The sequence below is a fragment of the Dunckerocampus dactyliophorus genome, chromosome 3 (genome assembly GCF_027744805.1).
Source record: "Dunckerocampus dactyliophorus isolate RoL2022-P2 chromosome 3, RoL_Ddac_1.1, whole genome shotgun sequence".
In the NCBI taxonomy this organism is placed as follows: domain Eukaryota; kingdom Metazoa; phylum Chordata; class Actinopteri; order Syngnathiformes; family Syngnathidae; genus Dunckerocampus; species Dunckerocampus dactyliophorus.
In genome coordinates this window covers 38,460,227-38,474,012 of record NC_072821.1, presented here as the reverse complement: position 1 = coordinate 38,474,012, position 13,786 = coordinate 38,460,227, and the positions used below count along the sequence as shown (strand labels likewise).

The window sequence follows — 13,786 nt, the reverse complement described above, 5'->3', positions numbered from 1 at the left end:
GGGGGCGGTATGGTGCAAGCTTCTGGGGATTGGACGACAAGTTCTCCTCCAGGTGATAATCGGTGTTTTTTTCTTGCTGCTGACTTCCAGGGCTCTGATGCATTCAGTGTTAATTGAATACCTGCATGGAACAAATCTGACAGCAAAGGTTGAGGAGACTTTTATTGATGTTTCAATTGAAAGGCTTTAGAAACGTGCACGTCTGCTTCCTCTTTTAGGTCAATCTAATTCTCCCAACTCGTGACTTGACAAGAGTTGCTCCGGTGGACTTGTATTGATTGACGCTTGTTGTGTCTCCTAAACGGTAGAACCGTCTGCCTTTGCACATTAATCAGGCCTCCTCCCATTCTATTTCATTACTCTTTATTAGGGCCGTCAAAAATAACACGTTAACAGTAGTAACGCAGTATTATCGGTCCGAAAATAGGCATGTTTAAGCATATTTTTTGCCCTGAATGAGGCATTTGCAAGGATAAAAATGTCTAAATGAAGTCAAATACAAATATAAGGCATTCAGAAGATGCATTCAAGGACGACGCGATGATGTGTCGTATTCTACACTGGTCACTAGGTGGCAGTACGTTGGGTGAGACACCAGACGTTTATTGCAGGCTTGATGAATGATGAATGATCTCACAACACGCACAATAATCCCTAACACGAGCTACTGCTGCTAATTTTATAGCCGCGTGCCGCAAGTGGCCTCCGAGCCGCACAAGCTACTCCTTGCATTGATCCTCCCAGCGCACCTGAAGGGAGGGACAGGACATAGAATATACTTGTTTCTGTATGTTATTGTTATACAAGGGAGTCGACTACATCAGTGGTGCCGTATCGTGTTTTACAAGGTAGCATAAATTGCATAAAAGGGAGTAAGTATGCTGCCATGACGACAATGGATAAACAGTAGAACCTCTAAAGTGGAAAACCCCTGGAGGTGTACAATTTGGGGACAAAAAAAGAAACTCATCTATTTTGGTTTTTATTTAGATTTTTGCTGCTCTTTTGGGGGTAAAACTGCAAAAAGAAAGAGCAGACGCGACAATCGCTGCTAGTGATCAACTTCTTCACTTCAAAAACGTGAAATGTTACTTTTATGTGTAACGATGGTGGAAGTTTGACCCTGGAACAGACTATTGCTATTTCCATGATTTCCTATGGCACAAAAATATGTATTTATAATTCTTATTGTAAAATGTATTTTATGAATGCTTGATGACTCTGTGGTGGCCTCAGCCATCTTCTACGCTGTGGGCTGCTGGAGAGGAGGCAGCACGGACAGGGACAGGAGCAGGATCAATAGGCTGATCAGGAGAGCGAGCTCTGTCCTGGACGGTCCTCTGGACTCCGTGGAGGAAGTGGGGGAGAGAAGGATGTTGGCTAAGCTGACATCCATCATGGACAACACCTCTCACCCGCTACATGACACTGTGGGTTCCCTGAGCAGCTCCTTCAGCAGCAGACTGTTACACCCACGGTGTAAGAAGGAGAGGTTCCGCAGGTCCTTCATACCGACCGCTGTCAGGCTCTACAACACCTGCACCACCTGAACCATGTTGTAGTCACTATGTATTCTTTACTTGTGTATCTTGCTTGCTGCTGTAACAAGTGAATCTCCCCGCTGTGGGATTAATAAAGTACAAATACAAATAAAATGTGTATTATTTATATTTAGTTAAAACTTATTTATTTTTAAATCCCATTTGGAAAAAAATATGTATTTGCTTTAATGAATATAAAACTGAATTCTCACATTTATATTTTGTATTTATTTATTCTATTTTTATTTATATATTTATTTATAAAAAATATTTTTAAAATCAGATTTTTTTATTATATATATAATCATTATAAATATATAAACAACATTAACGATAAAATACAAATAAATGAATATATACATAAAAATATACAATTTTATTTATACATAAATATTACAATATTACAGTATATTTTTTAATTGCGATGTAATATTCATTTAAATGTTCAGTAATAATAATAAATTCATATACAAACAAAACATACATTGTATTCATATGTCATTTATAAAAATATATACATTTATATGATATTTATATTGATTAAAATATCTTTTTAAAATCACATATTGATTTAAAAAAAATGAAAATCCTAGTAGAGAAATGCAAAAAGACACGATAATGAGTAAATAAGAATAATGAAAAAAACAGCAAAGAAACCTTATAAATAAACAGCAGGACACTAAATCCAACAGAAGTAATAACACAGGTGGTGGAACACGAGGGAAGGGAGGGAGATGATTGGCTGGAGGACAGAGGGATGATGAGGAACAAGCGGAACCCCTAATGAAGCTCCAGGAATCTCGGAGCATCAAGGAAACTTTAGAAAAGTAGTCTACTTTTTGTTTGTTACCTCGTTGTTGCCCAGCTGAAACCAAGGCTGCTTCCCGTAAGTGAAGATCTCCCACAAGATGACGCCGAAGCTCCAGACATCGCTCTCCGTGGAGAACTTCCTGTACATGATGCTCTCGGGGGGCATCCAGCGAATGGGTAGCATGGTGTGTCCTCCGACCTGATTAGAAGAAAGAGAGAAGAGTTTAATACAGACACACACACACACGCACACACACATGCACACACACACACATGCACACACACACACACACTCAGGAGAAAATTTAGTCATCAACACAACTCCCGGGCGTCAGGGGATTAAGTGTCCTTGCATGTAAATGATACCGCTGGCTTAACATCTCATGAATGTCTGCCTTGCCGCTGGGTGTCAATACTGAAGCAAAGAAGCAAAATGGCGAGGAATAATCTTCCACCTGTTCCTCACGTGCTAAAGACAGCCTTCAGGTTAGCGTATGAAACCTTTCAGTCTAAGCTCACCAAGCCAGGAAGTCAATCAGTTTAAGAAAGCTCCCTGCTGATGATGCATCTGCCGTTTGTGTGCATGCAAATGTTTACGTTGTGTTTACATCCATGTAGGATGCGGCAAACCAAAGTGGCGAGGGAGGTCGGGGGAGGGGGGGTCGGGATGTGCTGGCTGTGATCTCTTTAATGGTTTCAAAAGCAGCCGAACATGAAATGAAGTCCCCGTCGCCGTAAATCCTCCCGGGCTGGATATTAATCGATCAAACAATCATCCATTCATCATCTCGCCTCTCAAGCTTTCATTTGCAGCCCCCCCCCCCCCAGCCACACTCTCTCTTTCTCCTTTTAATCATGGCGGCGTTGAGCTGGACAAGACGGGTTGTGTCGGAAAGAGCGTCAAAGTATTTCCAGTTTGTGCTCATCATGCTAAGACATTATTCATCACAGAGATCACGGCCGGGTTCCGAGCGACGGGGGTGGGGGGTGGGTGTTCATGGGGGGAAAATGACACTATTGGCAGATCATATAAATAACACACGCCTGCCAGCCAAGAATCAATGTATCCTCACTGTTAGTACACACTGATTCACCACACTGCTTTCTCTCCACCCTTCAGACAATTGTTGGATGGGTACAAAACATTCACACTCGGGTGGATACAAAGGATTTTGTCAGATGGGTACCGACAATTCTGTGAAGTGTAAATCTTTTGTACCCATCCAGCAATTCTATTAAAGGGTGTCGGATGGGTACGAAGGAGTCACACTTAAGAGAATTGTTGGATAGGTACAAAAGATTTTGTCAGATGGGTACACAAGATTGACACTTGGATGGATACAAAAGAATTTGTCAGCTGACTACCCATCCGGCAATGCTCTTAAGTGTGAATCTTTTGTACCCATCCAACAATTCTATTAAATGGGGCGGGATGGGTACTAAAGAGTCACTCATAAGAGAATTCTTGGATGGGTTCACACTTAAGAGAAATGCCGGATGGGTACAAAAGATTTTGTTAGATGGGTACAAAACAATGTGTGGATGTTTTGTACCCATCCGACAATTCTCTCAAAGGATCTTGGATGAGTACAAAAGGGTCACGCTTAATATTGTTGGATGGCTTCACACTTAAAAAAAAAAAAAACAAGTTGGATGGGTACAAAAGAGTCACACTTAAGAGAATTGTTGGATGGATACAAAAGATTTTATCTGATGGGTACAAAACAATTATCTTAATTGTGACTCTTTTGTACCCATCCAACAATTCAATTAAAGGGTGTCGAATGGGTACAAAAGATTCCTAAGATTCCCTAAGAGAAGGGCCGGATGGGTACGAAAGATTCACATTTTAGAGAATTGTTGGATGGGTTCACTCTTAAAATATTCTTACAGAAGATTCACCCATAAGAAAATTGTTGGATGGGTACAAAAGAGTCACACATAAAATAATTGTTGGATGGGTTCACACTGAAGAGAAATGCTGGATGGGTACAAAAAATACACACTTAAGAGAATTGTTGATAGGTTAATTCGTTTAGAAATTCTTGGATGGGCACAAAAAATTCACGCTTAAGGGAATAGTTGGATGGGTTCCCGCTTTAAAAAATTTGTTGCGTAGGTACAAAAGATTCATCCATAAGAGAATTGTAGGATGGGTACAAAGATTCTGATCAATGGAGGTCTTGACTTGAGTATTTTGTTGCGTCTGCCTCTATGGTCATCTTGCAATCTGAGCTCACAGGATTACGCGAAACCCCCCCCCAGCAACACACAAAAGTGTGCGAGTGATGTCCCTTAACAGGGAAGTACATACAACCACAAGCAGTTACACTCCATGTTAAACCACAGCATGCATACTGTGTAGAGCGCCTCAGTACAATAAAAAGGACTGAACACACAAATAAAGCCTTAATGGACCAAATGATTTGTGTCCCCACCAATAAAATGCTGCTAATTGCCCTGCAGGTGGTTTCATGTGGACACAGTGTCGTGTCACCATGATGTCATGGTTGTTGCACATGTTTGCTTTAATGATCAAGTATTTTGCACATAGTCTTTACAATTTAGGTCATTTCATTGTAAGACAAAAGCACCCTCGTGGTTCCTCCCATCCATCTGTCCATTCATCTCATGCATCTGTCTGTCCATCTATACGCTACATGGGATTCATTGGTCCATCTATCTAGTCGTCCATCCATCCACACATCTGTGCATCCATTAATCCATCCATGCATCGGTCCGATCATCCATTCATCTGTCTTGGTGGTCATCCATGCATGCATCTGTCCATCCATCCATCCACACGTATGTGCATCCATTGATCTATCCATACTTACATCGTTTGTTCTTCCATTTATCTATACCTTCTATCAAGCCATCTGTCCAACTAATCGACTGATCCATGCAACTGTACGTCCATTCATCAACACATTTATCTATTTTGTTTAACCGTGGATCTTTACATCTGTCCAAACCTTCAACCATGCACCCATCCATGCATCTGCCCATCAAGTGATCCATCCATCTCTCTGTCTGTCCATCATCTGATCCAACTAATACATCTGTCCATTCATTCACTCATACATCCATCCATCCATCCATCCATTTATTCATCTGCCCGTCAATCCATCTGCCCAACCATTCATCCTTCCATCTGTCCATAGATGAATCCAACCATTAAAGCATCAGTTTATCCATATGTCCATCCATTCGCCTATCCATCAATGCATTTGTCTGCCCATCTGTTGATCCATTCACGTATCTACAGTATTCCTTCCACACACGAGTCAGTCCAGGCACTCCCGTCCTGCATCTATTCATCCATCCATCTGCCCATCAATCCATAACCCATCTATGGAACAGCATAAAGTCTTTGTCTATCCATCCCCTTGTCCATCCAACTGTCCATGCATTGGTTGCAACGGTTCATCCATTCATTTAATTAATAATTAAAGTCATTCATTAGTTTGTCTGGTTGTCCATAAATTAGTCTGTCCGCCAGTCTATCTGCTCATCCATCCATATATCTGTACGTCCATTCAGCCATACATTTACACATTGGTCCATCGCCGCATCCATCTGTGCATCCACTCATTCATCAAAGCCTCTGTGCGTGTAGTTCTTGTTCATACATTCATCAATTCATCTGTCCAACCACTCAAAAACAACAACAACAACAAAAAGTTGCCATCTCAGAGTAGCTGCTGTACGGTGCGTCAGTGCTCTCCTTACGTTCTACACAAATGGGTATTGATGCTGCTAGCCTGGAGGTCCAATCGGCCGTTATAGAAAAGCTTTCAAGTGCACCTAAATGCTGACTGTGAGTCAAAATCACAGCCCATTGATTTCCAGACTTTTCTGGTGTTTCAGCAAAACAAAGGAAGTGCATCATTTTGCCATTCCTTCCTCTCCAGGTCAAGTCTAAACATATCCTGCGTCAGCCAGATGAAATCACAGTTTGTATTAGGAGTGTAAAGGTACATGTATTCGGAATGGTACAGAGACGTACCAACTTCCCACACTGTACACGTGAAGTGAGGGACAGGAAGTATCCAGCCTTGCGATATAGCCACGCATCGACTCGCCCAGCCTTTGGATACTGCAAAAGAGAAGCCAGAGCTTGAAAAACATCTTCTGTCGTTAAAATCTCCTGTTTGGGAACACTTGCCAAAGCCTTCCAGGTGAAAACGGACAAGTGGATAAGATGTTAGTGATGTGCTGCCATTGCTCAGTAGAGATGGGGAACGAGGGGAACTTCCCAGCTGCTTCCCAGGGCACTTCCCGAAAAAGAAACCATCTATCAACCCATCCATCCTTTTCGCATTTGAACCCAACCGAGGGCCGCATGGTAGCATGCCAGGCGATCTGGGTTGGAATCTCCGTTGGGCATCTCTGTGGGGGTTCTCAGGCTTCCTCCCACATTCCAAAAACATGCATGTTAGGCTAACTGGTGACTCTACATTGTCCACAGGTGTGAATGTGAGTGTGGTTGGTTGTTAGTCTGGATGTGCCCTGCCATTGGCCGACAACCAGTCCAGGGTGTACCCACACAAGCGGCATAGAAGATGGATGGATGGAACCCAACCAAACCGTTACCTTAAAACAGAACTGTGATTACGCCGTACCGTTACACCCCAATCCAAGTTATAAGCATTCTACATTTATCTGTCTGATGAGGGACATATCAAGCTTATTCCTCAGCTCCACTTAGCTTCCCAGTGAGACATCTGCACCTGTGCGTCACCCTCAAGCCACCATCCTGCCAGGGGTTAGCTGTTGTATTTAGCCGTGTCCCAGTGTCGACTCGCAAAGCCACAAAAAACATTTTTTGTGGCTTTTCTCACAGATTCCAAAGTCACGCTGCGCCGTACCCAGAGGGGTCTGAGGTATTAGCTGCATCTCAAAGAAACAGGAACAGGAACATCTTTGCCTGCTAAAAATTCCTCTCTGCCAGCCTACTCTGCAGACAAATCCCACACTCAAAAACTACAATCCACCCCCGCCAGGACTTTGACACTGTTCATTCTCAAGTCGTTCAACAGCAATTAGGCTGAACGTGATCATCTGCGACGCAACGATTTTTCCACATCTTCTTCAATAACGCAACACGTCAGTCCCCGGCGAGGCTTTTGTGTCGTTTCTCGCGGTTGCAATCAATGATGTTACTGAGCCCCCATGGGACCTTATATCCATCCATCTGTGGCGGTCTTTCATACATGGTCAACGTTCTTTATTTGAATATAAAATAGATATTTTTTACAATTTGAAGTAGTATAAAGCACTACTAAAGTTAATGTGAAAGATATCACAATGAACGCCTCCATTCAGTTACCTGCAGAGTCTCCTATAGTTTTCTTTTAAATTTACATTTCCAAATATTTCAAATTTCTTCTTAAATGATCTTTGTAAAAAAATTTCAGAACATTGCGACTTTATTCCCATAATATAACTTTTCCCCCCAACCTAATTTTCCCAAAATTACGACTTCATTTTGTTTTTTCTCTCATATTATGACTTTTAAAAAAGAACATATTTTTTGTTTAATACTTCAACACTAAAATTATAATCTTCTTCGACATAACATTACTTGTAAAATGGAGATTTTTTTTCTGGTTACAATAAAAAATGTTATCTTCATATTTTGACTTTATTATCCTAAAATTACATCCCTTTTTTCCGTTTCTGCTGTTCTTGGTTTTTGCAGTTTTGTAACAATATCAAGCTTTCAGAATTATGACTTTATTCTCATATTTTGACTTCAATTCTAATAAATTTTCCAAAAATTCCAACTTTATTTGCTGTTTTGTTTCACATAATATTACAGCTTTTAAAATAAAAGATCTTTTTTCATTAATATTTCAACATCATGCTACTAAAAAGATGTTTTTCCTCATATTAAGATGTTATTCTCGTAAAATAACAACTTTTTCTTGATTACTACTTTTTCTCAACATTTTGGCTTTATTGTTGTAAAAAATATTTTAAGAATTTTATTAATTATTAAAGTAATTTTAAATATTTATCTAAAATTACTTTATTACATAAATGTAAATACATATTTTAAATATAATTGAATTAATAATTTTTAAAAACATTCTGTTTTCTTTTCTTGATAAATTATATTTTAAGAATCAGCGGGCCAATAAAAAAAAAACAACCGTGGGCCGCAAGTGGCCCCCGGGCTGCACTGTGGACACCCCTGAATTAGGTACTTTTGCACAATTAAAATCCAGGTGGGCAAGAAAATGCACTTAAAAACACGAATCATTTTTGAAAACAAGAGAAAAAGGAGATAATACTGCTGGGGTAATAGAGCCACGGTCATGTGGTCGCTTTTTTTAACACTCCTGTGCCGTTGAAATTGGTCAAATTCAGGCATGTCCGGTAATATCAGCCAACATTGGCATGCGAGTGACTCATAATATTACGACTATTCTTTTTAAATTGCGACTTTTTGCTCGTAACAATAAAAAAAAATTATCTTAATATTTTGACTTTATTATTGTAGCTGGGTTTTTTTTTCCTATTTCTACTGTTGTTATTTTTGAAATTTTACAACTATTCCAACCTTTTTCATGTAAATTTTCTTCTCGTAATTATGACTTTATTTTCGTAACATTAGAACATTTTCCGCAACCTAATTTTCGAAAAGTTACTTTCTTCATTGTTTTGTTTCTCATATGAGACTTTTAAAAATAATGTCTTTTTTCATTAATATTTCAACTTTGTGCTACTAAAATGATGTTTTTCCTCATAATATTACATCATTCTTGTAAAAGTATGACTTTTTCTTGTTAAACTACAAATTTTTCTCTTAATATTTTGACTTTTTGGAAGAATATAAATTCCTGGGGGTCATAATAGACGAAAAAATGAGTTGGAAATCTCATATTAAATATATACAACAAAAGGTGGTGAGAAATATCTCTATATTGAATAAAGCAAAATATGTTCTTGATCAAAAATCACTCCACACTCTGTACTGTTCCTTAGTATTAGCATATTTAACGTATTGTGTGGAGATATGGGAAATAATTACAAAAGCAATCTTCACTCACTCACTGTACTGCAAAAAAGATCTGTGATGATCATTCATAATACCAAGTATAGACAACATACACACCTTTATTTTTAATATCACATATTAGTGATGATCATTCATAATACCAAGTATAGACAACATACACACCTTTATTTTTAATATCACATATTAGTGATGATCATTCATAATACCAAGTATAGACAACATACACACCTTTATTTTTAATATCACAGATATTAAAATTTGCAGATTTAGTATTCTTTCAAACCGCTAGAATAATGTATAAAGTTAATAACAATTCGTTACCCAAAAACCTAATAAAGTATTTCTCTATCAGAGAGGAGAAATATGATCTTAGAGGAAAATTAAACCTAAAACATTTATATGTGAGAACTACGCTGAAAAGCCACAGCATTTCCGTGTGTGGAATTAAATTATGGAAGGGATTGAGTAAGGAAGTCCAACAAAGTACAGAGATGAGCACATTCATAAACAATACAAGCAGTTGATGTTTGCTAAATACAAGCAGAAGAGTCTTCATCATCACAATGATGTTCTGTCAGGTTCGTTTTGTTCTTTTTTATCTTTATTTTTATTTTTTTTTGTTTTTTTTCCTTTTTCTTTAAAGAAAAAAAAAGGTTTTGTTTCTTTATTCATATTTATTTTATATATATAAATATAAATAAATAAAAAAATATATATATATACACACATATATATAGATATATAAATATTTATACATCCATCCATTTTCTATAAAGCTTCTCCTCATGAGGGTCACGGGGGCATGCTGGAGCCTATCCCAGCTGACTTCGGGTGAAAAAAATATTTTTATATAAATAAAATATTTAAAAAAAAGAAATATATATATACACATACATATATATATATATATATATATATATATATATATATATATATATACACGTATATATGTACAAGAAGTGGAATGGATGGGGGGTAGGATTAAATAAGCTTTGCTTCTTCCTGCTCCTTTTGGACATGTGGAAGTGTGAAAGGATGATTCATGACATGTATTCCATTGGAACCTTCATGTTCAAATAAACTAATACCAATACCAATACTTTACTGTCGTAAAATTACAGCTGTTTTTTCCTTTATTTATGCTGTTTTAGTTTTATGCAATCTTCTTCAAACCCGTTCTACCTTCAGTATGTAAATGTTTTTCTTATAATTCAGAATTCTGACTCATCATATTTTGACTTTACTCTCATAATTTTCCAACATAATTTTCCAAAAATGACAACTTTTTGTTGTTTTGTTTGTTTCTCATACTATTAGGACTTTAAAAAAAGGTTGTATTCGTATAAGAAGTATTTTCACCCTATGCTACTAAAGGGATGTTATTTTCCTGATAGTATATTACGTTATTCTCTTCAAACTTTTTCTTGTTAATTATACATTTTTTCTGTTCATATTTTGACGTTATTCTTGTAAAATTACTGCTGTTTTTGCTATTTTTGCTGCTGCTATTTCTTGTAAATGATATTTTTTTAGAATGTGCCGGGCCGCACTTTGTACACCCCCGCTGTGGCCAAAAGAACACCTTGGCAGCTGCGGCTGTAGGCAACCTCCTGATGTAACTTGTACCCTCCACGCGATGGCAGTCGCATTTGTACGACTCTGCGTGTCATGTGATTGACTGTGACTGCTTATCTGCAGCACTACTCAGCCAAAGTGGTTCAAATATGCACCTTGTCACCAAAGAATGTGAAACCTGGCGATGAAAAAGTAGCGATACTTTTGCATGGACCCGCCCATCACAGTTTTTTCGCTCACTCCAGTCTGGTTGGGTGGGTTTTTTTGCGGGGTCTGCAGTTTCCACCACCACCAAACACATGTAAGCTTCATTTCCTTGATCTGGATTTGGTCACATGACTGAAAAAGTAGATTTCCTTCAGCGAGTGAATGCATCCCACATGACGCATTTCAGTATTGTAAACAACACCAGGCCGTTATCGATTGGGGCGCTTATCAGCACCTCTCAGCATGGAGGGCAGACCCCCACTTACAAGCAGGTGGTGCCCCCCCGAGGAGCTTTATAAACATGAAAGTTCATTAATTAACTTCCTGTTCCTGCAAGGATGCATGCTAACCATTCAGGCGCCGTATCACCTTGGTGACGAGGTCCTATATTTAGCCGGCATCAGCGAGGATAATAAAAATAAAATAATTGCTGTAATTATTCTCATTCAACTCCGCCAACGCCACGCGGTTGGGGTGGCGAGGCTCGTCGGGGGTGCGAGGGATGAGTCTCTGCCTTTTTTTTTTTTCCTCCTGTGCCCGTGTAAACCGGATTAGTGCTGCGCCTGTCCCACCGTGGCAGGGGACTGATTGGATTAACGGCGTGGAGAGAGCGCGGCGGCATGGCAGGAGGATAGATTACCGGCACCGGTCGGGCTTGTCGGTGGGCGCTCGGGAGCCCGCGGGGGGGAGTCTGAGGAGGCCTCGGACATCTTAGAGGGCCCTCCTGATAAGCATCGCGACACACGGCGCCTTCGCCACTCACCCCACGCTGCTATATCAGCTCTCCCAGCTCCTACACGACACAAGTTGGCTTTTAGACACTCTGATGTCCATTAGGCTGGTTGGGCTGCGAGCGGAGATAAAGTTGCTATCTGCTCAGCCTGATGCATGCTTGTGGCGACTGCAAGTGTCTGAAGGCTTGCAAAAGCCCACCAAAACTCTCCGCGCTCTTGCTATCGCACAAGTGTGCATTCAGCATTCTGCTGGCGAGACACGGGTGGCGCCCGCAGGGACGTGGCGTCTTCTCGGGGGAGTTGCTGGGGGCCGCCGGATTTTTGTGTTGGTCAGAAATGGAGCACAAGGAACAATGTTGAAAATAATATGTCATTTCAAATGTATTTATCATTCACATTTTCAAATGTATCATTTTATCAAATACACTCCTCATCCAAATTAAGACCAGTTGAAAAATGCTAGAATTTGCATTTTGCACATTTGGATCTTAATGAGGTTAAACTAGAGCTACAATATGCAGAAAACAAGAAGGGGGGGTGACACGAAAAGCACTTTGAAAAAGTCATTTATTGAAAACAACAATGAAACTGAAATAGGTTGTTTACCAGCTGATCAAAAGTTTAAGACCACAGGCTATAAAAGCCCAAATGTGCTCCAAATGTTGATGTCGTGTCATCATTCCCCCTGTCATGCCCTCCTGATGGTGAAGCTAAGAAGCTTTCTCTTTTCCAACGTGGTGGGATTGTGGAGCTGCATAAGCAAGGCCTCTCGCAGCGTGCCATGGCTGCTGAGGTTGGGAGCAGTAAATCGGTCATTCTAAGTTTTTGGAAAGATCCTGAGCATTATGGAACAAAAAAGTCAAGTGGTAGACCCAAAAACATCACACCTTTGCTCAGCCGGAGGATCTGATTGGCTGTCCATCAAGACACAGGGCGGTCTTTGACCCACATGAAGGCCCTTACTGGTGCCAACTGCAGTGCAATAACCATCAGACGCCATCTACGGGACAAGGTTTTAAAAAACAAAAAAGGAATTCAAAGACCTCGTCTCCTTCAACGCCAAAAAAGTGCCCGTTTAGACTTTGCCAGGGAGCATCAAACATGCGACATTGAAAGGTGGAACAAAGTTTGATTCTCTGATGAGAAAAAATGTGACCTTACGGTCCAGATGGCTTCCAACGTTACTGGCATGACAAGGAGATCCCACCTGAGATGTTTTCTACCCGGCACAGTGAGGGGGGTCCATCATGCTCTGGGGTGCTTCTTCATTCAGTGGAACACCGGAGCTTCAGGCAGAGCGGGGTCGTCAAACGAATGCAGATGTTGGGGCGGGCATCCCTCATGACTGAGGGCCCTAGTTGTGTGGTAACGACTGGGTTCTTCAACAGGACAATGCTGCAGTTCACAATGCTGGCTTGACCAAGGACTTCTTCAGGGAGAATAACATCACTCTTTTGGACCATCCTGCATGTTCCCCTCATTTAAATCCCGTAGAGAACATTTGGGATGGATGGCAAGGGAAGTTTCTAAAAATGGCCATCAGTTCCAGACAGTTGATGCCCTTGGTGAAGCCATCTTCACCACTTGGAGCAATGTTCCCACTAGCCTCCTGGAAACACTGGCATCAAGCATGCCCAAAGCCATCTATGAAGTGATGAACAAGAACGGTGGAGCTTGTCTCACTCCCCCTTCTTGCTTTTGGATACTGTAGCTCTACTTAAAACCTCATTAAGATCCAAATGTGCAAAATGAAAATTCTAGCATTTTTTCAACTGGTCTTAAGATTTTGATGAGTGTATATTTAAATGAAGTTCGAATAAAATACAATACACGCTGGATCAAGTGTGTTGTGAAGGAAACCCAAGTAAATGAAAATGAATGTAAATGAAATG

General features: G+C 40.0%; 1 protein-coding gene across 3 annotated transcripts in view; it reads right to left on the bottom strand.

Moving 5' to 3' along the window:
* Window positions 1-13,786, bottom strand: part of ntrk3b (neurotrophic tyrosine kinase, receptor, type 3b) — a 291,634-nt gene that overhangs the window by 21,892 nt on the left and 255,956 nt on the right. For all 3 annotated transcript variants that reach the window (XM_054770394.1, XM_054770393.1, XM_054770395.1), the window contains one exon: window positions 2,392-2,550. In XM_054770394.1, coding sequence (XP_054626369.1) covers window positions 2,392-2,550 — 159 coding nt within the window. The remainder of the gene's footprint in view (window positions 1-2,391; window positions 2,551-13,786) is intronic.